The 26,883-nt window shown below is 42.9% G+C and overlaps 1 protein-coding gene and 1 long non-coding RNA gene across 4 annotated transcripts in view; one reads left to right on the top strand and one right to left on the bottom strand.

Moving 5' to 3' along the window:
• Positions 1-26,883, top strand: part of LOC308466536 — a 47,481-nt gene that overhangs the window by 8,478 nt on the left and 12,120 nt on the right. Inside the window, exon 2 of the long non-coding RNA XR_013980870.1 lies at positions 10,710-10,797. This is a non-coding gene — a long non-coding RNA (uncharacterized lncRNA). The remainder of the gene's footprint in view (positions 1-10,709; positions 10,798-26,883) is intronic.
• The window catches only part of MECP2 (methyl-CpG binding protein 2), a 94,903-nt gene continuing 68,222 nt past the window's right edge, over positions 203-26,883 (bottom strand). For 2 of the 3 annotated variants that reach the window (XM_080987324.1, XM_080987322.1), the window contains exons 2-3: positions 12,020-12,352; positions 203-10,230 (exon numbers count right to left, since the gene is read on the bottom strand). In XM_080987324.1, the coding sequence (XP_080843450.1) occupies positions 9,171-10,230; positions 12,020-12,207 (1,248 nt within the window). In that variant the 5' untranslated portion in view covers positions 12,208-12,352 and the 3' untranslated portion in view covers positions 203-9,170. Of the gene's footprint in view, positions 10,231-12,019; positions 12,353-23,513; positions 23,622-26,883 lie in introns of those variants that run through there. The other variant, XM_080987323.1, reaches the window with a different exon arrangement.

The following is a 26,883-nucleotide window of genomic DNA, read 5'->3' as shown; positions in this document are numbered from 1 at the left end:
TGTGTTTATAAGTATTCTGGTGTGTTCTCTGGTCAAGACTGCCTTTCTGCTCAGTCCAAAGTTCTATGTAACTCAAACTTGGGAACAATGTTTTGAAAAGCAGAATATAAATCCCTGAAGCAATGTACTCCTGCATCAGTATAAACTGGCACAAACAAGAGGCCGCTTTGCAACCAACTAAAAGACATCCTCATCCACAACAGAGAAAAAAATATTATATTTTAATGGCAGGGCAGAACAGTTCTACCTTGGTAATGAAAGGCTCAAACAAATCTGTAACATTTACATAGGTTTATAATCCAATTCTAGCACAGAATACAGTACTTACCAACATGAGATGCAACTAGATTACTGTGTAGAATGCATGCTGAGTGCTGAGACTGGGCCTGAACCTTTCTTTTTAACATAAAAAATAGAATTTGTTTCTTTTAAGTGACCTTACATATATAAAAATGCAGTTGTCACTGTATCTTTATTGGAAGGGGGGGATAAATCAAGTTGCTTGTTTTAACAACCAAAATAAGATAGAAACACCCATAAAGAAAGGACTGCTTTCTTGTAAGGCAAACGTTTTATATAATAAATAGGATACAAGGGTAGGGAGGGAGTTGGTGGATTTCTTTAAACATATACATGTACATTCAGACGGATTTTGTTATTTTCTTACTGAAATAATACAAATTTTCATTTAATAAATTTCTTTTTTTCCTTTTTTAAATATAGTCAGTGCTTTCAGTCTTTTTTTATTTTTGGCTGTACACAAAACCTACAAAAAGAGCAATCCATTTTAAAGATTTATTAAACAATCTACTCAATAGTTCTTAAAAGTAATTGTCCCAAAAACACATCAACCAAATGCAAGGTGCGATCCAGAAGTATGGGTGTGGGAGCACAGGAGTGAACAATGAAACATTTTAAACTTGATTTCTAAAATTGTCAATCCCCACACCTACCCAGTTCTATCTGGAGGATTCCTGGTACATTTTTATTCCCCTAAGGCTAGATATTTGCTGTCCTAGAAATAGGAATTAGTAACATTTGGCGTTAAAAACAAATCAATGGGCCTCCTTTAGATACAGCCCCTCTGACAAGATGTTAAATGCACCTCTGAATCTAGCAGAAAGGTTCATAGCATTCCCCTTTATTGCCCTTGAGGTGCCAGGTCCTTCTGGTTTATTTACCCCCAGCCAAATGAATATTCATGTGAAGGAATCAAGCCACCTCTTGCTACATGGCCCACATGGTGGTGGACTGTTAGAAGAAGCTGTACAAAATACCCTGGGAATGCCTGTTTAAAAACGCTCTGCTTGTCACATCCCCAGTTAACCTCCCCTTTTTCTACTGCCAACAGACAAGACAAAAGTAAAGTATACGCTCTTCCTCCCTTAAAAATATATATACATACATCTGAAACACTCAAAAGCGTTTGTGCCTGGAACAATTACTTTACAGAAATGTTCACGATACACACTCGTGGACCATAAAGAAAAAAACACACACAGAGATTTTCACCGACATTCCTTTTTTGACACCCCCCCCCCGCAGGGTTGGGGGGAGTGAGGGTGGGGAGATAAAACCCTACACACAATTAGAGTCCCAAACACCACAGTTGTTGTTTTTTTTTGCAACCTCCCCCCGCAAAAAAAAAAAAAAAAGAGGTTATGGGGGGGAGGGAAATACAACCTCCCTCCCCCACAACAAAAAATTGTGTCTCCGGAATTTAAAAATAATAATTAAGGAGTCCAAAAGAGAAAGAAACACCACTGGCTAGAGAGAGAGAGAGAGTCGGCTACGTGAGGATTAAGAGCTGTACAGGGTAGCAAGCACTCAGCATACATTTAATAACAGTCCTTGTACTATTTGGTCATATGGTGATCACTACTGAGTTGTGAAGCAGAAGGAAGTTGATTTGTTGTTAGCGGCATGTCAATTGACGGAAGCAGGAGAAGAGAATGCCCCCATCCTTCCCTCTGCCCCAGTACGATTGAGGAGGGAGTTTGCCAGGTTTGTTTTTTTGCACTCACAACGAACCCCCCCCCCAAATGAGACATATTTCCAGGTTGTTCACCTACTCCTCGTGCAGCTACACACAACTGCAGCAAACACGGCCAACCTGCAGAGCTTGGAAAAGGAACTCTGGGCCCTTGATTGGAAGAAAGCCTTATGCAAGTTGATCTACGGAGTGAGAAATCCCCTCTCCCTACTTCAGTTCGGAAGAATAGTCTTCATTCCCCGCCCACCAGAAGTGTCATCTGCACTTGTCTAGATATATTTATTTTGGAAGAACAGCAGATTTAAGCTACTACCTCAGAATATTGCTGATTTTGGCAACTTGCGGGTGGAAGTTGGCAGAGAGCAAACTGTCCTACCCAGCCCTCTTCCTAAGGGTCCCTTGTGGGATGTGGCGAGATCTGGGTAGGGAAGTGCTAGCAAGCTTTCGAATGACTCAGCCTTTGACCTGATGAATGCCAGTAGGGTCCCGTTATCATTGGTGCTACCAGCACTTGGTGCTACCAGCACTTGGACATTTTAGACTTTATATACAATTATTTATTAGAAAGCAAATCTAATGCCCCCAGATTATCAGTCATGCAAGCATAGGCAGCGCCAGGAAGACGGGAAGCGCAAAATCCTACTCGAATAATTCCCTGTCCACGCTGTCTGAATTAAAAAATATAGATTGTGAAATGACTTGTTTCTGTTTGGAAAGACTGCAGTATGAGAAAGAAAGCTCAACCTCCAGACACTCCTTCTTTGCTCCCTTTTCTGGAGCCGCCTCTGCATGTAAGCAAGATGAGAATTACATAGCACTTGTGCCGGCCAAAGGCCTTTGGAAATGAGATCTGGACTTCTGCTAAACGGAGGGGGGAAAGGAGTGTGCGACATGCTTTCAGTTGGTGGGAGGGGAGAGGTATGTGGAGTGTTGCCAATTCATGCCTGATGCCAGAGGAGTGCTCTCCCTCTCTGTGTGTGGAATTTAACAAGAATTTTGTTTTCTGTAAGGAGGAAGAGATATGCTCTAGACTAGAGGAACAGTACTTGGGGGTTCAGCTGAGAACCAAAAGGAGTTTTCAAACAGCAATGCTATCATGCAAAATTATTTTGCTACTGAAGTGGCCATTAACTGACACAGACAAATCATGCTAATGGTGCTTGTTAAGATTCAAGTCCAACGGGATATAGGTTTGTATGGTCAATTGGAGTCCCTCCTTATGTCCTCCCTCCTTTCCCAAATGAGTGCTCTGCCCTAGAAGTTGACGGAGTGCAAAAAAATTAAAATGTTGGCTATACTCAACCACCTTGTTGGTTTTCCTCTCTTGAGACAAGAGAGGAAACCCCCTTTCAGAAATGGAAAACAGCCAGGGTTAAAAGGCAGTTCAGCTCTGTAATGGAGAAAAATTACTGGCAGGCAGGTTTGATGGGTCAGTTTTATTTCCCCTTGTCCTATGATATCAAATACCAAGAAAAATGGTCAAGAAGCAACATATAATAAATTCTCAACAGACCATATCATTCCTTGCTTGTTGGTCTGTTGTCCTTTTGTTTGATAGTGGTGCAATAAGCGGAAAAAGCAACCCCTCATTTATAATGCAATATACAGATATATAAAATTAGACATTTTTTCTGTGTCTACTTGGGTGCCTTAAAAAAAACAACACACATACACACAAACAAACAAACAAACAGAAAGTAAATCCCCAAACAAAAGAGTTAGGCCTAATGTTAAACTCTACACATTATTGGATAATAATTGAAACCGACGAAAAGTTTATTTTCACTTGACACAGAAACATTGGGTGGTTCACAATGCTAACAAGGTAGAAACCTTTTGCGCAGTCTCTCAAACGCCAGGCACTATCCACATTTGTCTTTGAGGCTGAGCTGGGTGGAAGTGGGCAGAGCTGGAAGCAGAGGTGGACCTCACAACTCTCTATCCCTGTAAATAAGAGGACCTAGATTGCCAGACTACAACTGGTGTAACTCACTCTGGGAGAAGCAGCCAGCAGCAATAGCATCATTAGGTTAGTGGGGGATGGGGAGAGGCCAGGACTTACTTCACACCCCACTATTAACTTTTCATTGCACTTTGAAGATCTTTTTTCTTTGGGCTGAACTAAATTTTTGGTGGAAGACCCAGATGTGAAAACAACTGCAAAGTGGAGCAGCAGAAAGATGCCAACTGCAGCAGTTGGGGGGAGGGAGAGAAAAGAGAGAAGGGAAAAAGGCACGCAGGATTATAACCTTCTTCCGGGTTGTTGTTTCTCCAGTGCAAAGAAACTCCCTGCTCTGGCCACTTTGTAGTTGTCTGGAAGAAACCCAGGTCTGCCACCAACATCAAGTTTGGCCTTACATCACTGACAAAAATCTACCCCTCTTCTTTTTCCAGTACTACATCACACCAAGAAGGAGGATAATGGCATGAAGATGCCATCCTTTCACTTGTCTGGAATGTGGACACATGGGATCAGGATACTCCATGGTTTTGCAAGCTCTTTAAACCTAGATAGTGGTATGTGATTAGGCATTGGGGTGCTTCTAGTGTGGAACTGGGTATTGCTGTTCTAGCTTGGTATCTTCCAACATGTACACTTGCCCCTAGACACATTTTCTATCCAAAAACATCTAACTTCAATTAAGTTGTACACGGAGGCTTTCTTTTAAAAAATATATGGATCTCTATTTGTAGCTTTTGTTTAGTCTCCCCAGTTGGCTACATATGGCTCATAACCCCTTCTACCCTCACTGCCAGTACCATGTGGTTTGCAATGGGCTTGTGGCTCATTGAAGACAGACTATTTTTCTCTCTTGACTTTAAAGTGCATCAATCTCTCCATGAAAAAACAACCAAAAAGAAATAAAATATTTCTCCCATGAGGGCAATTGCCTGCCTCAACAAATCAATTTGCTTTTGGACAGTAAGAAGCAGCTGGGAGGTCAGCCACCTGTACATGTTTTCGAAGCTGGGATAATTTTGGAACACAGAGGTGAAGTCACATCTATCTGTGACAGAAAGAGCCACGTTTTCTAAATGGTCTCTGCCAAACAGTGAGGAAAGCCCGAAGAGACCTCTTCAAAGCCTAATGTTGGCAACATTGATTCCCTGTGGCAGTCTACAGAAGACATAGGTATGGTAGCAAAACATACTGCCCGATAGCTCCAAATGCTGGGTGTGTTTCCTGCAAAGCTAGATCTCCACTTTGCAGCATAAGAGAGGCTGTTATGAATCCCAGAAAGGTAGTGGAATGCAACAATGGCCTGCACCTGAAGGAAGTTTAGACCAAGGGCACTCTCAGGGTTAAACTGACATGGTAGTGGCAGACTTTCTTGTTTAAACACATCTGTCCCCAGCCATGCATAGAACAAGGAGGTGTGGGTCTAATTTTCAGAGCAAAAATAGCACACATGAAGCAGGTGGAGGAACCTGAACCCACCCTGGGCCTGCTTACCAACCCCTTGCCGCCTCTCCACAGGCACTGTTCTCCCATCCCATATGATCCAACATGTAATCAGATTTTAGCTGGGAAGAAAGCTGAGCAGAGAAGTGTATGTGCCAGAGAGAGGGTGTGCAAGGAGAAAGCAAGAGGCACATACATGTGCCCACATGTTATCTCTCCCCTGCTTACACAATCATTTTAGCAAATACAGATTTGCTACCACCCAGTCTGACTCTCAGTCATCAGCTGGACTGAGTGGAATTTCAGAGAAGGCCCATTCTGAGAAAGGAAGGGTTGCTGCCACCACTATTTTTATTCTGCCCATTATTTAGTCCCAAGGTTGCCCTGTTTTTTTCAGGACGGCAATGCCTAGCTGCTTCACCCATGATACTTCTGTGGAAACCTTAGCTGCAATTATTCATTTCCAGGGGCAGTGCACTGCAGATTCAAAACATGTCAAACCAGTGGCAGTCCCGGAGTGGAGTGAAGTGCAAAGTTCTGTTCTCTATTTATGAAAAACCCTTCATAACTCAAAAGAATTAGTAAAGGAGGGAGGGTTTCTCATGCAGACTTGGAGGTTGGAGCCTGGACAGTAATTCATCCTGGACCTGTCAGATGCAGCCTCAGGTGAAAAAACCTCCCCAAAGAACTTGAGACCAAAGGGAACTATATTTTCTCCACCCCAGGTTTCCCATAGCCTGGTGAATACTTGTTCATTTCCCACCCACCCACCCACCCCATTTGTGCCTTTAAAAAAAATAATCAAAGAAAAGCCCTTTGAGAAGTTGTTGGGGGTTTCTTTTTAGTTATCACAAATACATTTTCTCCCCCAGTTCCTTGTACTTTCTACCATGTTTCCACAGCAGTATCCTCAGACAGCCACTTCCATCCAAGTGAATGATGAACTGGCCTTCAGACTAGTTACCTTACCCTTAGAGCGGGTGTGGGTGGGTATATTCCAGAGTCTGTGATTAGCAGCAGACTTCGGTCCAATCACTAGCACAGGATTTCTCCCAGAAGAACAAAAATTAGAAGCCATCCCCAACCTTTCTGCCAATTGCTGAGTTATATACATGGGAAGAAAAGAAAAATCAAAATTTGGCTTTGACTGTGGTGCCAGCGCAGGAAGCCAAGCAAAAATGAGCAATTCAGTAAATTGTTGCAGTGAAGGTAGTCCCAATCCTAACTGGTCCTCCCACTATGAACCTGGAGTCTCTCAGTTATGACTAGTGCATTACCCTTTATCTATACTTAATAAGTGCAAGGGGGGGGGGGAGTCTTTTGACAGTTGCCACACATGGAAGGAATTTTACTCTACTTATCTGGTGCATATTTAGGCAAGAAGGGGAAACATAAAAATCAGTTGTCTCCACACTGAGGTCTCTCTCTAAGGGCCCAAAATAGGCATGCCTCCAGAGAGCCTAAAGCGAGATCCTTCAACATTTTTAATTCCAAGAATCTGCAGGAGGCTCCAATTTTTATTGGAAAAGAGGTGTTGAGGGAGAGGGTGGCTATACTGGCCACATGGCCATTTTCTTGATCTAAATTCTGCCCCTCTTATGCGGGGGGGGGGGGGCGGACGACAGTACTGTGCAGGTACCTGTATCCCCTCACAAGCAGGGAAAATAGCAGCTTGGATGGGATGGGAATTAAGCTGTGTACACATTGAACATTTAAAGTGCACCCCCCAAAAAAAGAATCCTGGGAACTTTAACCTGTTAAGTGTGATGGGAATTGTGGCTCTTTTTAGGGGCAGGCGTCTTTGGGGAAGTCATGTGCTTTATATGTACAGTCGTACCTCGGGTTAAATATGCTTCAGGTTGAGCATTTTCAGGTTGCATTCCGCAGCGACTCAGAAGTAACGGAATGGGTTACTTTCGGGTTTCGCCGCTCACACATGCGAAGCCTCTCAAATGACGTCACGCGCATGTGCAGAAGTGGCGAATCACAACCCGCGCATGCGCAGACACAGGTTGCGTTCTGCTCAGGATGCGAACAGGGCTTGGAATGGATCCCGTTTGCATCCAGAGGTACCACTGTATGGTGTGTATGCACCAAAGACAACCAGCACAGGGGTTGGATGAGAAGGAGAGAGTTAAATACCCTCTTCCTCAGCACTGCTGCTGTGATCAAAAGCAGAGCCTCCTGCGGCTTTAAGTTGTTTTTTTTAAAATAAATAAATAAAAATCTGATCATGAAGGTCCAGAATCATATCTATTTTGGCCCTCAAAGAGCTGCAGAACAAGATGGGGCTTGTTCTAATCCTTTTGCACCACCACAAAGTGACAACAATTTCAGAGATAACTCTTTCTAGTTCCTGCCCAGACTGCTGGCTTGGACCCATACTCCCCCATCTTGTTCTTGGGGTACTTTGCTACTGCCTAGAATGGAGGGGGGCACAGATCCTGTCTGTACAACATATGCAGTTAAAAACAAAAATAAGCACACTGAAGTGGTCAATGCTTCCCTACCCCTCCTCTTCTATCTTCTACAGACAGAAAAACAAAACAAAGGAGACATCCATTTGAAACCAAGTCCCCTCCCCAAGGTACACTACTCTTCTGCTGAGCTCTCTGTCCCTGGGGAGTGAGGTGTGCTCAACTGTCATGGAAGAGCTTGGTTGCCAGCCATAAGGAAGTCCTTGTAAATGACAAATACTAGGCTTCTCGGTGAAGCCACTGCCACATATCAATCCCAGCACAGAAGATCAGGTAGTTTTAGAAACATTCAGCTACCTTCCTGCCCCAGAACTAAGGTGGAGAGGTCAGCCAGAATTCCATCAAAATGTCCTGCTCCAATACACACAGGCACACACTTTCATGCCGTTGCCTCACAGAAGGTGGGCAAAGGCCTCCATTAGTGCAAACAGTTCCCTAAACTAACATCATTGACAAGAACTGGAAGAACATCTCATTTTAACTCTTAGCATATGACAAGCACACGCACACACGTACACGCTTCAGCACACTCAGATTGCTTCAACAAAATCAAAAGGCCTCTCCTTTTGGGATAGACGTAGGAAAGGAGGACATTCTTACAAAGTTGCCCCCAGTATCCCAGTGGTCTCTTAGCAGCACAACTGTCCTTGGGGGAGAGAAAAACTTTCCTATCTGCTGGTCTAATTGGCAAAAGGGGGATATTGGTTCCCCAGTACGCCACAGTCCCATCTCTTTCTCTCGTGTGTACACACACATCCTACTGAAAACTACAGAAATCCAACTAAGACTGGACAACTACATTACATGGCACTAGGGAGGTGGAGTGGAATACACACATGCCCACCCTCCCCACAATCTGTCCACCAGGCCTCTGTAATACGGAGGGCAAGCAGGATCAGGGCGACAGGCCAGAGTTTGGAGCTGCCCCTCCCCTGCCAAACAGCTTGCCTTGTCAGTAGTATATGCAGCAAAGCATGGCAGAAGGGGCTGGTGGGGGTGTGGGGGGAGAGAAGAGGTGCCCCCATTCTGTAGAAAAAGTGCAAAGTGGCTTCCAGCTCTGGGAGGCATGTCTCTGCACCCCACACTGTGCTTGTCTGTATTGAAAATGGGGGAAGGATTGGAACAGAGGAATAATAGTTTTGGAGTAGCTGAATGGTTGAAAGCCAGGGCACTCTGGGGAAAAGGGGAGTCCTGCCCAGCAGCTGCCTTGAGTCTCATCTGGGTATGGGGGGCTGGGAGTGCCTGTCTCTCTCTTTGTTTCCTCTGGCGCTCACTTGCTCACTCACCCCCCTCAAAGTCAGCTGACCCGCTCTGACACAGGTGTCCTGGTGTCCACGGCCTCGTCCCTGTTTGTGGGCCGGGGCAAGGCCGCGGAGGACGACACAGTGTCTTTGCGCTCATGTTTGTAGGGCACTGCTGTGCCGCTGGGCTGAGTCTTAGGTGGCTCCTTTGGGCAGCCATCACTTTCCGGAGCCCTCTCCTCTTTGCAGCTCTTGCTGCTCAAGTCCTGGGGCTCAGCTGGAAGGCTCCTGCTGTCCTTGGGGCTTTCAGGGGACTGAGAAGGGGAGCTGCCCTGGGCCTCCGAAGGCGGCTGATGGGGAGGATGGTGCTGATCCTTCTTGCCAGGGGAGGAGGAAGGGGCAGAGGTTGGTACGGCATTGCCACCCCGCCCTTTAGGACTGCTTTCCTTGCTGCGGCGCCCTGGGCTCTTGGCAGCCGTTCGCTGTCCCTTGGGGCTCCGCTCCCCAGTGTTGCTTGGAGGAGGTGGGCTTGGCTTGGCTATCTCTATGCTAACAGCCTCACGTGTCTTGCGCTTCTTGATGGGCAGCACTGTCTCCCGGACCGCCTGGACAACCGGCTCCTTGACTGCTTTCTTTTTGGCTTCGGCAACTACCACTGCTGCTCCACTGCCTGGCTTACGCCCCCGTTTCTTAGGCACAGCCTGGGGGTCCGATTCAGATTTCCGCTTGCGCCCAGGACGCTTGATCACCATGACCTGTGTGGAGGTGGTGGCCCCACCAGTGCCTTCTGCCTTGGCTCCTGCTGGAGAGGACTGCAAAGGCATCTTGACCAGCAGTTTTCCAGAACTCTTTTCAATCACCCGCTTCACTTGCACACCTTCCGAGGCAGCTCCTCGGGGCTTGGCAGAGCCGCTGCCCTTTGGTCGGCCCCGCCCGCGACCTGTGCCAGCCGTTTTAGTGATTTTGGGTTTCTTCGGAGGCTTCTGTTCTCGCCGTGACGGACTCCCACGTCCAGTCACCGTGAAATCGAAATCATTAGGATCCAGAGAGGTGTCCCCCACCTTTCCAAAATAGGCAATGAGCTCAACTTTGGAGCGGAAGGCCTTGCCCTGGGGGCTGCATTTGCAAGAGCCGGAGATATGAAAAAGGACAAAAAGAAAAAGGGAGAGGGGAGGAAGAACAGAAGGAAAATTAATGGAATTACACTACAAATGCATACTTCAAGTTTACTTCCTGACTTGAAAAAGTCTCTGCTTTTGAGGAAGGTGCACAAAACCCTGTAGTGGACAACCTTGTACATGCTCTGTACTTAACTGAATAAATCCAACATTTATGGAGGTGTCCAATAAATCCATCAGATTGGTAACAAACATACTTAAGAAAGAAGTAGGGTGTGAGGTCGTTTGATTGCTTTTCTGTAGGCTAGGCTCTGTTTCTCCTCACTTTTGCTTCTGTACCTGGCATCTGGAGGGGGCGGGGGGTGGTGGAAGGAGAGTGACAGCTAGTTTGTTAATTTTGTTTTGGGGTTTCTTCCCTACAAACACCTGGTATATTATCTGATTAAAAAAAGTTTATCTGATGCTTTATTATTTCAGGCCTATCCCTTCTTTCCTCCCACTTTAAATTCAGTGGGAGAGGGAAGTGGTTTCCTGACTGTCACAGTGGACAGCCAATCACTGCTGGGTAAATTTAGCTTCTTCTAAAATGGTGTGTGTGTGTATGTGTTTCGTGTGCAATGTCACAGGAAGGCTAGCTGCTGGATTTAACGATGTGCAGTCTCCACTGCTAGATAACAGGGATAACCCTGCTCATGAATCTCACTGAGAAATCTGTCTAGCCACTGCCCTGGGTGCTATCACATCATCTTCAGCTGGGAAGCACCTTGGAGAATTGCTGCCAGTCTGCACAGACAATACTGGGCTACAGAGACCAATTATTATGGCTTGAGCTTCCTATGTATGCTGAGCCTGATGGTGGACTTAGAATCCTAGTCTTGCAACTAGGGGCTCATCCACACTTTCGCTTGTCCCATGCCTGAAAAGGATGGGTCTGAGTGGTTTTCCACTTATCCTGTGCTTTCTAGGCACAGGTCCAAGCAGTTTTACATTTGCTCTGCAGCTTTCCCCTGGAAGACACGTTCTTTACCACTGAATCAGAACAAATGACATTCCACAGAAAACCTGATTGCCATTTGGTCCGATTCAGTTCAAGGGAAGCAGCAGAGCAAATAGAGTTGTGCTTGAGCCCTATGATGGGGAATGAGCAGAGATTTTATGAGAAAATGGATGCAGGTGGTCTTTCTAATGCTTTCAGGCAAACATGAGGAAAAAGAAAAATGTTACCTTTTTTAATCAAATGACGATGGCTGAAACTTCCCCTTCATTCAGTGCATGGATTCAAAATTAGTTTTTCAAAAGTAACACAAAGCAGAAAGTATGCTTAGGCTGTCAGTAGGTTTTTAGAGACTTTGGCAGCTGTACTAATTTTCCATTTTTAGGAAATTATTAATGTAAGGAAGGTAAATGTTAAGGGGAAAATGACGTTAACTTCACCTGCAATCTGAAATGGTACAGGGGAGTTAAAATGCACATACACTCACACTGTGGGATTCAATAGAATTAAAGTACCAACTAGTTGAGCTCACAACAAGCAAATGTTCAGCAAGAGCTATGGTCTGCAAGTTATGCTCCCAGACCTGAAGGCCAGAGAGTGTGGGGACTAGTTATGGTTACTTACTGGGGAGAAGAAGGCATTGCACATGCTCAGAAGCACTTCTTGCCACATGTTCCAGGGCTGAAGCATGGCACAAATCAAATTCTGGAACTAGACCTAAGCACTGATTTCAATTTAAGCCTTGAAAAGCAGTACATGTTGTGAGCAATACACATCCTCCACTGTCACTCACTTGATAAGGTAGACGTCATACTTCCCCGCTGAGCGACCAGACTTCCTCTGCTTAAGCTTGCGGGTCCAGCCTTCCGGCAAGGTGGGGTCATCATACATCGGCCCACGGTCCCGGATGACAGAACGGCGCTGTTTTGGAGATGCAGAGGCTTCGGGTACAGCTGGAGCAGTCCCAGCTCCTTCCGACATCTCTGCCTTGCCTGCTTCAGCTGGTTCTGCAGAAGGCTGTGCAAGCTCATGCTGCTTTTCCTCTTTCCGCTCCTTTTTGAATTTTTTGGCTTTTGGCGACTTATCCTTGGGACTCTGTAAGTCTTGGTCCTCAGATCTTTCTTCCCTGCAAGGGAAAGAAAAGCTCACATTAGTTCTAAGTATGCCTCAGAGCAAAATAGATAAAGGATGTATGGGTGAAGTCAGTGCTTTTTTTCCTGGGGGGGGGGACGCAGGGGTACACATATCCCTAAACATTTTGTGAATCTAAGTTTGGCCTCATTGAGAGGCAGTATTTCAATATGAGTAGGAAAATGAGAGTACCCCTAAACATTTTAAAAGAAAAAAGCACTGGAACGATTCATCCAACTACAGCTACAGTCAGCACAGAGCCAAAACAACACTTATAAAGCACACCCACCCATCACATCTTTTGGGAGCACAGTCTCAGTCTACTGGGGATTCAGTAGATAGAAACAAGAAATTTGAGCACTCTGGTGTAGCACAAAATGATTATGGGCTATTAATGGGTTGAGCCTCAAAAATTCCTAAGATTTATTGCAGACATCTCCTGCACTGTTAATATGAAGCCATTGTACTGGGCACCAGGAAGGCCTTCTTTAGGACAACATACTCCTGTATTGGAAGAACTGAACACATTTTTCCCCAACAAAAACAATGTAAATAAACACCAGCCCTAAATCACTGCCTTTCTATTCATCTTTGAAAGTGAAAAAAAAAATCATATAAGAGTACAGCCCCATACAGAAAATTAGTACAGAAAATGTTTTACTGCTTTTTTTATATAGCTGATGTTCCATTCTCCCCTGCTAAAAAACCAGGGTTGGGGTTTTTTTTGCTCCCCACCCTCCATTTGACTGTTCAGAGGGAGGACATAACGATGAGGAACTACAAGGCTTGGTTCTTCAAGAGCTTGGTTCACCCCCTGTTAAAACTTTTCTGCTCTGGCAAAGAAGATGAAGTAACAGGCAGCAGGAGCTCAAAGAAAATACCGTATTTTTCGCCCTATAGGACGCACTTTTTCCCCTCCAAAAATGAAGGGGAAATGTGTGTGCGTCCTATGGGGCGAATGCAGGCTTTCGCTGAAGCCTGGAGAGCGAGAGGGGTCGGTGCGCACCGACCCCTCTCGCTCTCCAGGCTTCAGGAAGCTATCCGCAAGCCTGGGGAGCCCACGGGAGTTCCCGCCAGGCTCCCAAGGCTTGCGGACAGCAGCCTGCAGCCCGAAACCTGGGGAGCGCAGCGGAGCATGCCCCGGGCTTCGGGCAGCTCTTTGCAACCCTTGGGAGCCTGGCAGGAAGTCGCGCCGGTCTCCCCAGGGTTGCGGAGAGCTGCCTGCATCCCGAAGCCTGGAGCCCAGACTTCAGGCAGCTCTCCGCAAGCCTGGGGAGACCGGCGCGACTTCCTGCCAGGCTCCCAAGGCTTGCGGATAGCAGCCTGTTCTGGGGGCTGGGGTCGGGGGAAGCTCGGGCTTCCCCCGCCCTAGCCCCGTGCCTGGGGGGGAAATATTTTTTTTCTTTATTTCCCCCCCAAAAAACTAGGTGACCCTATGGGCCGGTGCACCCTATGGGGCAAAAAATACGGTAACTTCCAGAGACTGAAATAGGGCTGAAAATTTGCTCAGACACCCAAGTACTTAGCTACCTGCAGCTCTCTCTTCAGTTCTGAAGGGATGAAGAAAATCCTGAGACTGATGCTTAGGCACTAATTTTTGTCCAGATTTGATAAGTAGATCAGCACAATATTCATACAGGAAATCTATTCCTAGAACATGGAAAGATACAGGACACTGCAGACCACAAAATTCACACAGGTAGATCTAATACAAAGGCCTCCTCCATCCAACCCCCCCACCCACCTCTCCCTTTTCCTCACAGGGAGGGGAATCTGGCAGCTATGATAAAGAAAAATATGGGAGGTCTTCCAAAGGAAGTGCCTAGATCTTCAGGCTATAATTACTGCAGCAGAAATTCAAGCTGTTTGTAGATAAAGCTGGAGAAGCAGCATTTGGAAGATCACGTTGCTTTCTTTCTCCCAGAGCAGTGCAGAAAGATTAAAAAGAGTCTTAGTGGAAGAGATACACAAGGACCAAGCAGGCTTTCTCCCAGGAAGACATCTATCTGATAATATGAGAAACATAATTAATATTTTAGAAAAATTACAAGTGAATATAAATACTAAGGCAGTTTTAATATTTGTGGACGCGGAGAAAGCTTTTGACAGTGTTTCTTGGACTTTTATGAAAAAAAACCTACAGGGTATGGGGGTAGGCCAAGGTTTTGAAAATGGTATAAGTGCAATATATTCGGAACAAAAGGCTAAATTAATTGTAAATAATGTGGTGACGGAAGAATTTAAGATAGAAAAAGGGACACGACAAGGTTGCCCAATCTCCCCATTGCTTTTTATATCGGTCCTGGAGGTTCTGCTGAATATGATAAGAAGGGACCAGTTGGTTAAAGGTATACAGGTCGGAGCCAAACAGTACAAATTGAGAGCATTTGCAGATGACTTAGTACTGACGTTACAGGAGCCAGAATCTAGTACCAAAAGGGTTTTAGAACTGATTCAAGAATTTGGTCAAGTTGCAGGGTTTAAATTGAATAAGTTAAAAACCAAGGTTTTAGAGAAAAATTTAACACCAATGGAGAGAGAGAGGTTTCAGAATGAGACAGGTTTAACAGTGGTTAAGAAAGTTAAATACCTGGGGATTAACATGACAGCAAAAAATGGGAACTTATTTAAAGATAACTATGAAAAATGCTGGGCTGAAGTGAAAAAAGATTTAGAAATCTGGTCAAATTTGAAGCTTTCACTGCTGGGTCGTATTGCTGCGGTAAAAATGAATGTATTGCCTAGAATGCTGTTTTTGTTCCAAACATTGCAAATTGTGGACAAAATGGACTGTTTCAAGAGGTGGCAGAGAGATATTTCTAGATTTGTCTGGCAGGGCAAGAAGCCCAGAATAAAATTTAAAATACTAACAGATGCAAAGGAAAGAGGTGGATTTGCCCTGCCAGACCTTAAACTTTATTATGAATCAGCAGTTTTCTGCTGGTTGAAAGAATGGCTGCTTCTTGAAAACACTGACATTTTGGATCTAGAAGGCTTTAACAATGTATTTGGATGGCACGCATATCTGTGGTATGATAAGGTCAAAGCACACAAAGCATTTAAAAACCATATTGTCAGGAAAGCATTGTTTAATGTTTGGATAAGATATAAGGATTTAGTGGAAAATAAAACCCCAAGGTGGCTGTCACCGATGGAAGCGAAAGCTCTGAAAAAGCTCAATATGGAGGTCAAATGGCCGAAATATTGGGAAATTTTGGAACAAGATGGAGATAGATTGAAACTGCAGAGTTTTGAAAAACTAAAAAACAAAGTGCGAGACTGGCTTCATTATTATCAGATAATGGAGGCATACAATTTGGACAAGAAAATCGGCTTCCAGGTGGAAAAATCAAAATTAGAAAAAGAATTGTTAGAACCCAAAACTAAGATTTTGTCAAAGATGTATAACTTGCTGTTGAAATAGAATACTCAGGATGAAACGGTGAAATCTGCTATGATTAAATGGGCACAAGACGTTGGACATAACATAATGATGGCTGACTGGGAACAGTTGTGGACCACAGGTATGAAGTTTACGGCATGCAATGCCTTAAGAGAGAATATTATGAAAATGATATACAGGTGGTACATAACCCCAGTCAAGCTTGCAAAAATCTACCATTTGCCCGATAATAAATGTTGGAAATGTAAAGAAACTGAAGGTACATTCTTTCACCTTTGGTGGACGTGCCCAAGGATTAAGGTTTTCTGGGAGATGATTTATAACGAATTAAAAAAGGTATTTAAATATACCTTCTTGAAGAAACCAGAGGCCTTCCTCCTGGGCATAGTCGGCCAATCGGTGTTAAAGAAGGACAGAACTTTTTTTATGTATGCCACAACAGCAGCAAGAATACTTATTGCAAAGCATTGGAAGACACAAGACCTACCCACACTGGAGGAATGGCAGATGAAAATGATGGACTACATGGAATTGGCGGAAATGACTGGCAGAATCCGAGACCAGGGAGAAGAGTCGGTGGAAGAAGATTGGAAGAAATTTAAAGACTACTTACAGAAATGTTGTAAAATTAATGAATGTTAGAATGATGTTGGATTGAAGTTAAGTGGTTTCTAGCTGTAATGGTATAAAAGAATATGGAAAAATTGGATTTTCAATACGTAAAAACCTAATGCTATAATATATTAAGATTAAGGATCAGGATTAAAAAGGAGGGAAAGGAATTGCTGGACTAATAAATTGAACTGGAATACAAAAAAGGGAGGTATGAGGAGGTCCGGGAAACAAGTAAATGAAAGAGAAGCGATGAAATGATGGAATTGTTTTTAATTGGTTTTTTTTTTTTTGTATTTTGAATTTTTCTTTTTTCTATTTTTCTCTTTTTATTTATGTATCCTTCTTTTGAAACCTTAATAAATATCATTTAAAAAACAAACAAACAGAAATCACGCAAGACTACAGAGAGGGGATGTTGCTTGTTCACAAATGGAAGACAGCCTGCTGTGCTCTCAAAACGGTAATGGTGGCACATGAAAGAGAGCTATCCATCTCTGGTTATACCAGATGAATACAGCTGAATTTCCACTAATATCAGAGGTGGTGGTACAGTTCAGCAATGGTTTCATCTTTGTAAGCTATGATAATCTGTTTTTCCTTTCAGTGTTAGCAAAACAGCACTGAGTGGTTAGCACATCAACACAGCTATCCTCCTCTTCATGCATTCTGGCAAAATCTTCACTGAAGATTCATTCACTAAGGCACATGGACAGATACACTTGCAGTCTGTGTACTAAATTAAATAACTCTGGGAACTCCTGCAACTGCCAAAGCGGGTTGGAAACTGCTATTTTAATTTCATGTGGTATAGTGAAGGGAGGAGGCAGGGGGAGTCCTTGCTGATATCTGGCAGTCACCCAACCAGTTAGACTCCACTTATGAGCAGGAACCCAGCCACTTCCTCAGAGAGCTTGTATTAGACCACAAGCCCCTGGCACACAACAGCATCCTGCCTTTTAGCTGGGGCACAGGTACTATTTATTATCATATATTTTTTTTCAACAAAAAAGTAAAATAACGTATCAGATGATGTATCATGTAAATTAGTTAAGTTTCATGTTTACAATTCTGAACAAGCCAGGAACGCAAGTCAGCATTCAGCAATGCCAAGTGTTACCCTATTATTATGCACCTGCTAAAGCAGTTTTTTGTTTAGGCAAGCCTACCCATACACGTACATTGGACATGTTAATCAATCTCCTTTACTGGCACAGAGAAAGTGCATCGTATACATAGATCGGAACACAACACAATAAACAAAATATAGCAGGAGATATTTTAGGATAAAACTGTCTAGACATCATGAGGTACGAAAATGACTCTTAGGACCCATGGTAATGTAATTTCATGGCGTCACTCAAAAATCTTGCCACATTCTCCACAATGTCATTCCTTCAATTATTCAGCAGATAAGACACCTTGGAAGAGTCAGTGCAATAAATCCCCTCCTTCAATAAGGGGGCCAAATAATTATCATATATTTATATAAAATGGGCAATAAAATAAAACGTGTGTGATGGATTCGACCTGTTTTGTGACACAAGGGCAGTATCTTTCAGAATATGGGATTTCTGAAAATCTACCTTGCAAAATTGCAGCTGGTAAGATGTTACATCTTGTGAGGGAAAGAGTTCTGCGTAGGTGAGAATTGTAAAGGTGATGTAAACAGAGAGTGTCCTGGCCAAACGAGGGTGGAATTCCCAACCCCAATGGGGAACAGATTTTATTGCCTGCGCTGCTGAGGGTTGGGAATTCAGTCTCTAGGATTCTGCGCTTGATTGTCTGGAATGCTTCCAACTGTGGGAGCAAAAGCAGCGACTTGAGTGATAGGCCACAGGTTTTGATTTTGCTCTCAATGCAAGCTAACCATTTGGAGTGGTGGCATTCTGTCAGCATGTTGAAAATTAAAGGCGACAGGTTGGACATGAAATGTAGGCGGAGCCAGAATTTTATTGTGGTGAGCCACGCTTTGGTTCCCAGCAACCCTTGTCCAGTTTCCAGAAACATGGCTGCATATGGCACACAATTTGGCAGCCCCAGGATTTTGCACAGAAATTTGGATTGGATGCATTCCTCTTCTTCTTTCTTCTTTGATGATCACTCGTAGCTGAGTAAGATTCCATGAACAGCGAGTCTGTGACTTGTGAGGCCAATTCTAGATCCACACATCCTTCCACAGTGGGGACATAGGTTTCTGAGTGGGAGTTGATCATGGTCAGGGTTTGCCAAAGGTGCCTTCTCTTAGCTCATTTCTCCCTTTTGCCCTGAGTCTGAGAGTCTTCAAAGCCCATGACACCTTTGATAAAGGCTGTTCTCCAGTTGGAGTGCTCACAGGGCAGTGTTTCCCAGTTATCAGTGCTTACATTAGAGTATCTGCTCCGTTAAGTGCAAGCTTACAATTGTATTTCCAGAAAGTGTTATATTGGAAGTGGATGCCTAGGTATTTAAAGTTTTTAACCCATTCCAATGGCTTTCCACTGATCTCCCACCTATGAGGCTTCCAAGATCTTGAGAAAACAAGCACTTTAGATTTTGCAAAGTTCAGTTCCAATGTTGGTTATACAATATTCCTGGCAGTGGCACAGGAGCCGCTTCAAGCCAACCCTTGTGTGAGACAAGATGACTGAACTGGACAAGTATTTTTATTATGTATATTTTAAAAACTGAAGTTTTTATATTTTGAATTTTTTAGTTCCAAATGCTTTAAACACTGATTTTATTGCTATTTTTTTAAAAAAATAATAGTAATAGAATTTTCTATTATACAATAGCAACAAATTTTGCATATAACTTAAAATTTAAAATACTGATGAAATCTGGTTATGTAAACTGTTTAGAAGTTTTGATGATTAAGTAGTATACAATTTGTGTTAAACAGTCCCAGCCAGATGTCTATGGGATGCCTGCAAGCAGAACTTGAGTGCAGCAGCACTCTCCACTCTTGCAATGAGTGGCATTCAGAAGCATCACTGCATCAAACAGCAGTGCTTTCCTTCTGAAGAAAGAACTAGCATGGCTATGATTCACATTAAATGGCCTGATCTCTTTTAACTTCCCTGCAGGGCTGCTGACAGGAGGGTACAGGGAGTACAAATAAAGAAGGCTCCATGCCAATAGAGGGTCCAGTCTATTAGCTTTCATTTTTTTATTTAAAAAAACCAAACAAGAATTTCCAAAGAAAATCATAAAACTGAGTGTGAAGACTACTCTAATGCTTTAGCACATCTATTGCTAAGGATGCCCAATCACTTAATCACTGTTGCTAAGCAACCTGAGGAAGGAATGCTGACCACCTCCACTTAGGACACAAGAAGGGGACCCTCCCGAAGCAACAGGAGAAGCTGGATGGAGCAGGATACTGGGGTATATTTGTTTAAGCACTTTGCTCATATCCACATTATGTCGTTCCTCAAGTCTACTGCCTTTACAGAATAAAACACAACTGGTTAGCTTTGGTATGTTTTACTCAGAAGTAACTCCCTTGAAATAAAGGAGATTTCCTTCCTACTGAAAAAACATTGTGATATTGCAGCCTCTCTACCCCACAGAGAGTGTACTTTAAGGATTTTTGTTTAACAAGGTTGGCAAAATGTGTATTTTTGAGGGGGGGGTGGCTGAGAGCTGTGAAACTCTACATATTTGTTGCTCCCTTTTGCGGCATACTTGTATCTTAATTTTCCTCCTAAATTCCTCAAGGCTGTGTACATTGTCTTCTCCTCTCCCTTTTTATATTCACAACGTAGACGAGGCTGAGAATTTGTTGTTCAGACACTGAAGTTGTGAAACTGCACATAATTAGGAGTGGTTTTTGTTTGTTATTATTTTCTGGACTGGCAAACCTTTGGTTTGTTTGAGTTTTTTACTGTAAGTATCAGGAATATGAAACACTGCAGTTAGCACAATGAGGCTGTTTTTTCTGGCTTTGTTTATATGATTTGTGAATGACATTGAGCCTGCTGGATCAGGCCAATGGCCCATCTAGTCCAGCTTCACCGTCTTGCAGTGGCCAACCAGATGTTTGTGAGAAGCTTGCAAGCAAGGCAGAAGCACAATAGCACTGCCCCCTTAGTTCCAGCAACTGGTATTCAGAAAAATACTGCCTCCGATCATGGAGGCACAGCATAGCAATGGCTAGTAGCCATGAATTTGTCTAATCGTCTTTTAAAGCCATCCACATTGGTGGCGATCACTGCTTCCTGGGGGAGCAAATTCCATAGTTTCACTATGGGCTGTGTGGCATATATTCGTATCTTCTTTTTCCACCCAGGAGCTCAAGATTACATGTGTTCCCACCACCCTTTATATTTGCACAGCCCTGTGAGGTAGGCTAGGGTAAGTTAATAGATGCATAAAAGCAGCAGCTCTTGTCCACAGATTGCAAGGCAGGGGATGCAGGGGCCCCGATCCACAGTCAGTATCTTTCTGTACTGATGTATGAATGCCCTGTACCAAGCCCTCTGAGCCTGAGTAGACCAGAGCCTACTCATCTGGGAATCTAGACCCCTACTGACCCCAGCATGGAAGCAATTCTTCAGTTTTATTTTCCATCAACTTTTCCAGTTTAATCCTTTTTTCCAATAGTTGGAGTGGTCTGGCTAGCTCATGGGTAGGCAAACTAAGGTCCGGGAACTGGATCTGGCCCGATCGCCTTCTAAATCCGGCCCACAGACAGTCCGGGAATCAGTATGTTTTTACATGAGTAGAATGGGTCCTTTTATTTAAAATGCATCTCTGGGTTATTTGTGGGGCATAGAAATTTGTTCATTTATTTTTTTCAAAATATAGTCCAGCCCCCCACAAGGGCCCCCCTGCTGAAAAAGTTTGCTGACCCCTGGCTAGCTCTTTTATGTTCGAAATGCAAATCTGTTAGAATGGTGGAACAATCTCCAAGTAACTTTCTCATGGGCTCCTTTGTTCCCTGATATCAACAATAAAGTTCCTTCTATCATTGGTCCACACCACATTCTAAGGAAGTAGCTTGGCTTTTACTAGTGTGAATCACCCCAAAGCCTTTTATCTCCTTGGGAACTACGCAGATCAGTTAAATGCTTGGGTTAACCAAAGGGACTAACCCTCTCTCAGACCATTTTTTTCTGAAAGGAATTAAGCTCTGAAGCCTAAGTAGGTAAGATGCAACTAGCTAATCTTAACTGACTTCCTTGTTTTATTTGGAAGTCTATGTGATTTGTTTCCTTTATCCCCTGCCCCATTTTCCTAAATAAAACTTTCCTAAATAAAAATACATTGACAGTTGGCTTCATTAGTTTAAAAATTCTGTGGAATTTCTTGCTAAATCTTCCCCAAGATGGTATTAATCTTTGTGTTCTAAAAATAAATTCACAAGCTAATGTTGATGGTTGTATACTATGGACTTGGGGAAAGTACACCAAAAACTTTCTTTTTACTTGTTTCTAAAGTTGTGCTTATGGAAGAGGCGCTTGTCAATGTGGCTGAGAGCTCCAAACCTCAATGTGGAGAAGAGCAGAGTCATCCTAACTGATTCACCAAAATTTCTAAGAGAAACTCATGGTGGTATCTCAGCACTATCAAACCTAACCTGTTCTGTTTAAGCCAGGGGTTGTCAACCTGGTCCCTCCCGCCCACTAGTGGGCGTTTCAGGATTCTCGGTGGGCGGGTTCTACGCACAAGCTGAATCCTCCTTCCATCAAGCCCTGGTGGGCGGTAAAGAAATTTTACCATCAAGAAAGATGCATTAGTGAGCAGTAGGTATAAAAAGGTTGACTACCTCTGATTTAAACCATGCCCCTCCTCCACACCATTTCTGCAAACATGTAAGGTGGCTTGAAACTAGCTTAGACGTATGGCAGAGCAGAAAGGTTTGACATTAACCTTTAACCCAGTTGTATTTCCTGCCCGAGTTCAGTTCCAGCACCTACCAAAGCAATAAAGCTTTCACTTCCTTAGTGGGGCAGAATGGCAAGTGCTCATCGGTCAGAGGGCTGACTTTGATGAGGCAGGAGAAATAATACTAGAACAGTCTTAAGAGACTCAACATCAAAACCTCAAGTACTATGAGACTCTTTGAGCCCAGACTCTGAGATGCTACTCAGCTCCTTGAAGCTGTCATGAGAATGCACAGCATGCGTTTCTTTGGTCCATTTCTCTGTGCCACCCTTGGTCTCTCTCTGACACACATACACAAAGCTTCTCAGTTTTGCCTACACACAAATTGCACAACACTGCCTACAGACTTGAGAATCAGTCAAGGGTGAGGGACACTTAATTTTAAGTATCAGTTGTGTTCATTAGAGACTCCAGTGTTCACTACTGTCAACACTTTAACTCTGTTAACTCCATTTATAAACATTTAATTAATATGTTAATGCTTTCGGCAGATGTTTTAATAGGACCTATAACAGACTGTGGGTTGTGGACACATGGCCACTGGAGTATAAAGAATGTAAGGTCTTTGGTCATTTTTAAAATTTTAGTTTATTGTTTTTAATTAGATTATGATGCGGATAGGAATTTGTTTCTAAATGGGAGGTTTTTAAAGAATATCTGAAAAATAAATATAGTAGTTTAAATTCTGTTGCAGCATTTGAGGAACTTCAGTAATAGTTGCAAGGTAGATATAAGAAATTAGATTTAATGAGAATAAGTTTAATTATGAAAAAAAAATGTGTATTGGCAATAAGTAATATGAATTTGAAGTATGGAATAGACGGGAGGTTGGGTCTTTAGTGTTAAGACCAATAGATGTTTTATTGTCTGCTAAGAATATTATGTGTCTATGGTTATTTTTGTAAGTTGTGTGTAATTTGGTATTTGTGTTTTTTGTTTGTTTGTTTTTCTTGTTGTATAAATAAAAAACTTTTTAAAAAAAGATTATGATGCGGATATGTTGATTGGCTGTTTTTATTGGAAAATCAATTTAATTTTTTTTTTTTAAAAAAAGGAATGTAAGGTCATGCTTTACATGTATCCCACAAAGCTAGAGCTGCCATACGTCCAGAATTTCCTGGATGTATCTAGGATGTGTCTGCCAAAAAGAGCATCCAGGCAGAATTTTCAGAAATCAGTTAGAATGTCTGGCAAAATCCGGGCATATGGCAGCCCATATCGGAAGTGTTGATTTTTTTTTGTGAATTCCCCCCAAAATAGCTCAAAAACTTACTTTTTTCTGCCAAAACAAAACAAGCTCAACAACTTTTGTGTCCAGATTTTCACTTTTTGAAATATGGCACCCTACGCAAAGCAGACAAGATGGTTGCATGAAGAAACCCTAAGATCCATAGAAAGATTTTGTTATTGTAAAAGCCACCCCAAGACATTAACAGAAGGTCATGAATATGAAATTAAAGCCAATACTAATATTATCTCCAACGTTCCTAAACCAGTCACTGTCTGTACTAGGGAGAAGATGGGAGTTAACATATTTTTCATTGGAAATAAATACTTCATGCTTAAACTACCGTATGTTTGTTCTAATGTAGGATTACATTTCAGAGTGTCACCAGATGGACAATAATGCCCACCAACATCCTCAGTAAAAAAAATATTACACAAGAAGTTTATTTCTCCTCTGGGTTGTATTGCTTCTTTCCCTGCGGAGATCTGCATGGTATTGCCAGAGTGTGCTATTATCATTTGAGAATAGTATTGAAGAATAGTATCAAAAACACACAGACACACACAGATACATATTTTTCTACAAAATGTATCCTTTCAGGTGTCCTGGTCAAACGCTTGTTTTTACCAGGAACCTATCAGCCCATACTCTAGATCAGGTGTGGCCAATATTATGTCTTTCAGATGTTGTTGAATTCCAACGCCTATCAGCCCAGCTAGCATGTCCAGTGGCCATGAATGGAGTTCGAATCCAGCAACATATGGAGGACTCTGGAGGGCTTTATAACATTTTGCTCACACCACAGGAAGTCCTGAGTAGATGCACCCATGTGACGGAGCCTCTCTGTTACACTCTGGCAATATGTATTATAACCTCTGGCAATATCTAGGATACCTGGGTCATTTTTAATACCAGTTTAATAAATACAACATGAAATATTGATAACAAAGAATACGCAACAGCTGAGATATTGTAATAGCTCAAACTCCTGTACAGAATTAATACAAACTTATTAAGACAAAAATAAAAAGGAGCATGGTATATAATTTATAAAGTGGCAATAGCTTTATAAATAATTACAGAACAGCTGTAATTCTAGCAGGGTATACAGTCACTCTACATCAGCGAGCACTGAGGGAGTTTTCCTCAGTAATGTTTTCCAAACTGTTTCCCCCCCAAAGAAGTAAAATAACTATGGAACATTTGTGATTGAGTGGATTAAACCTGTATGTGTGTGAGAGAGACTCTGAACTATTGAGCTTTATGTGGATGTAGCGACTAAGTCAAATTTCCATGATTTCCCCATAATTTCTCTCTTTGAAGCAAGCTCTGACGCTCTCTGAAACTACCTCTGATGCAAGCAAGCGTAACAGTTATAACACAACTCACTGTTGGGATAGGAAAATCTATCACTTCCATTTCTCACTGTTTCTTCTTTTCCCAATTTTAAGTTCGGTTTGCCCCATTTCTTCATAAGTTTGCAAAGAAAGGGAGGGAGGGAGGAAGTTCACATGAAAAGTTTTTTTTTTTTAAATAATATTTATTAAAATTTTCAAAAATACAGAAAGTAAAGATTAAAGTACATTCAAAGCCTTATTTTCATACATCCACTTTCCGGGACTCCCCCCTTCCCCCACCCCTACCATATTCCACTTTCATATTGTTGGCTCCACAAGCTCTCAGTTCTAATTGAAACTTAATTTGTTTAGACCATTATTCGAATTTAAAATTTATACACTCCTCATCAATACCCTTAATAAAAAAAACAAAAGTTCTCTCCCCAGGGCCCACCCCATTTTCATTCCACAATTTCCCTTTTTTTAATAATAAGGACACCCCACACAATAGAAATATAAGAAATAAGAAATGAAAAGTATAATAGATGAAAAAGAGCCAATTCAGAAAAAAAAGGTGACAAGCCTTTGGATTTTAGTTCTCCCCCCCCTGTCCCCGGTTTAATTTCCCCCTGACCACCAAACCATGTTATCTGCCTGGAATTCTTAAAGTCCATAAATCACCTATTTCCCCCAACTCCTTGCTGGCTTTTTCTTTTTATAGTTATTTTTTTAAAACATTTAACTTCAAATCTTTAATAAAACTCCCCCCATTGTTCTTTCCAAGTTGTAGTCCAATTTCCTCTTGTTCCGCTGCTAAAACGTTCTAATTCAGAAGTTTAGTAACTCTGCAGGGATTATTGTTATTCAGGAACAAAAACTTGCGTTCAGTCCCTTCCTTTCTTCAATAGAAAATTCTATTGTCTCCTTTAGCTGAACACCCTGTAGACAAAATATTATTTCCGTTTTGCAGCTTTCCCAGAAGATAACCAGTCCTGTAAAATTCCAATGGTATTTTTCCACTTACGACCATCTTTGTAATGTCCCGAAACTCCTCTAGGGGGATTGTTGTAACTTTGTTTTCTCTAGTCCAAAAGTCCAATTGTTATCCATGTTTTCGCCATTTTGTATCCAAGTTTTAACGGGTTATAGCAAATTGTAACAAATTTAACCAGCAAAGTTCTCATAATAAAATCCTCTCTGCTTTCCGACTTTGACAGCTACTTTGACAGCTGTCAAAATCTCCGACTCTTTTCACCAGGCTCTCTCTTCAATCACCCCGGTTCCCAGGGGGGGGGGGTTACGTTTCCCTTTTCCCTCAATTCTTCCTCCAGCACAGTTCTTGTAGTTCCCCATCGTGGAATTCTTAGTTTTTATCAGCAATACAAATCTTTTTGGACCTTGGTTTCCCCATCCTTGTTTTGGAAGGTTTACAATAGGGGGGGGGACTGACTTCCTTTTTGGATCCCCCCCCGCTCGTGTCCAGTCCGAAAAAAAAAATTCTTTTTTTTCTCCTTTTGAACCCGGTTTCCAAATTACTCACGGGTTGTTGTTAAGAAGTCCGAATTTTCAATGGAAGAAGTCAGCGCTCTCCACCGGATGGCATGCGGCTTCGCTCGGCAGGGATAGCAGAGGACTCAAAGCACCACGCTTCTCCCCGGCACCCGATCCGTAGCCTTTAAAAAGGCTCCTTCACGAGTCGGGAGGGCGCTAGCGGTGCCAGCCGAGTCTCCATGTCCACGGCCTCCGTGGCCGTGGTTTTTAAGGGTCCCCGCATCGCCGGTGCGGTAGGACCCAGCCCCTGCCGAGCAGGCTCCCTCCGGAGCTCGGAGGGAGTCCGCCATTCGGCGATGGCGCCAACCCGGAAGTCCTAAGTTCACATGAAAAGTTGCATGCAATTCATGCACATTTCTCGTAATATATTGTTATAGATTTGGGAGGGACCTCCCTAAATTCTATAAATTAATAAATGGTAGGGTTTTGATTAATTGGGATATAGATTAAAGTACAAGCAACAGAATTGTGCCAGACAAGGAATCCTTGGGCTGGCCTAGAAAAAACCTTGGACAGAAGGATGCCAG

This window comes from Podarcis pityusensis, assembly GCF_964106645.2.
Source record: "Podarcis pityusensis genome assembly, chromosome: 17".
Lineage (NCBI taxonomy): Eukaryota > Metazoa > Chordata > Lepidosauria > Squamata > Lacertidae > Podarcis > Podarcis pityusensis.
The sequence above is the reverse complement of the archived record's forward strand: the minus strand, read 5'-3'. Positions and strand labels throughout refer to the sequence as shown.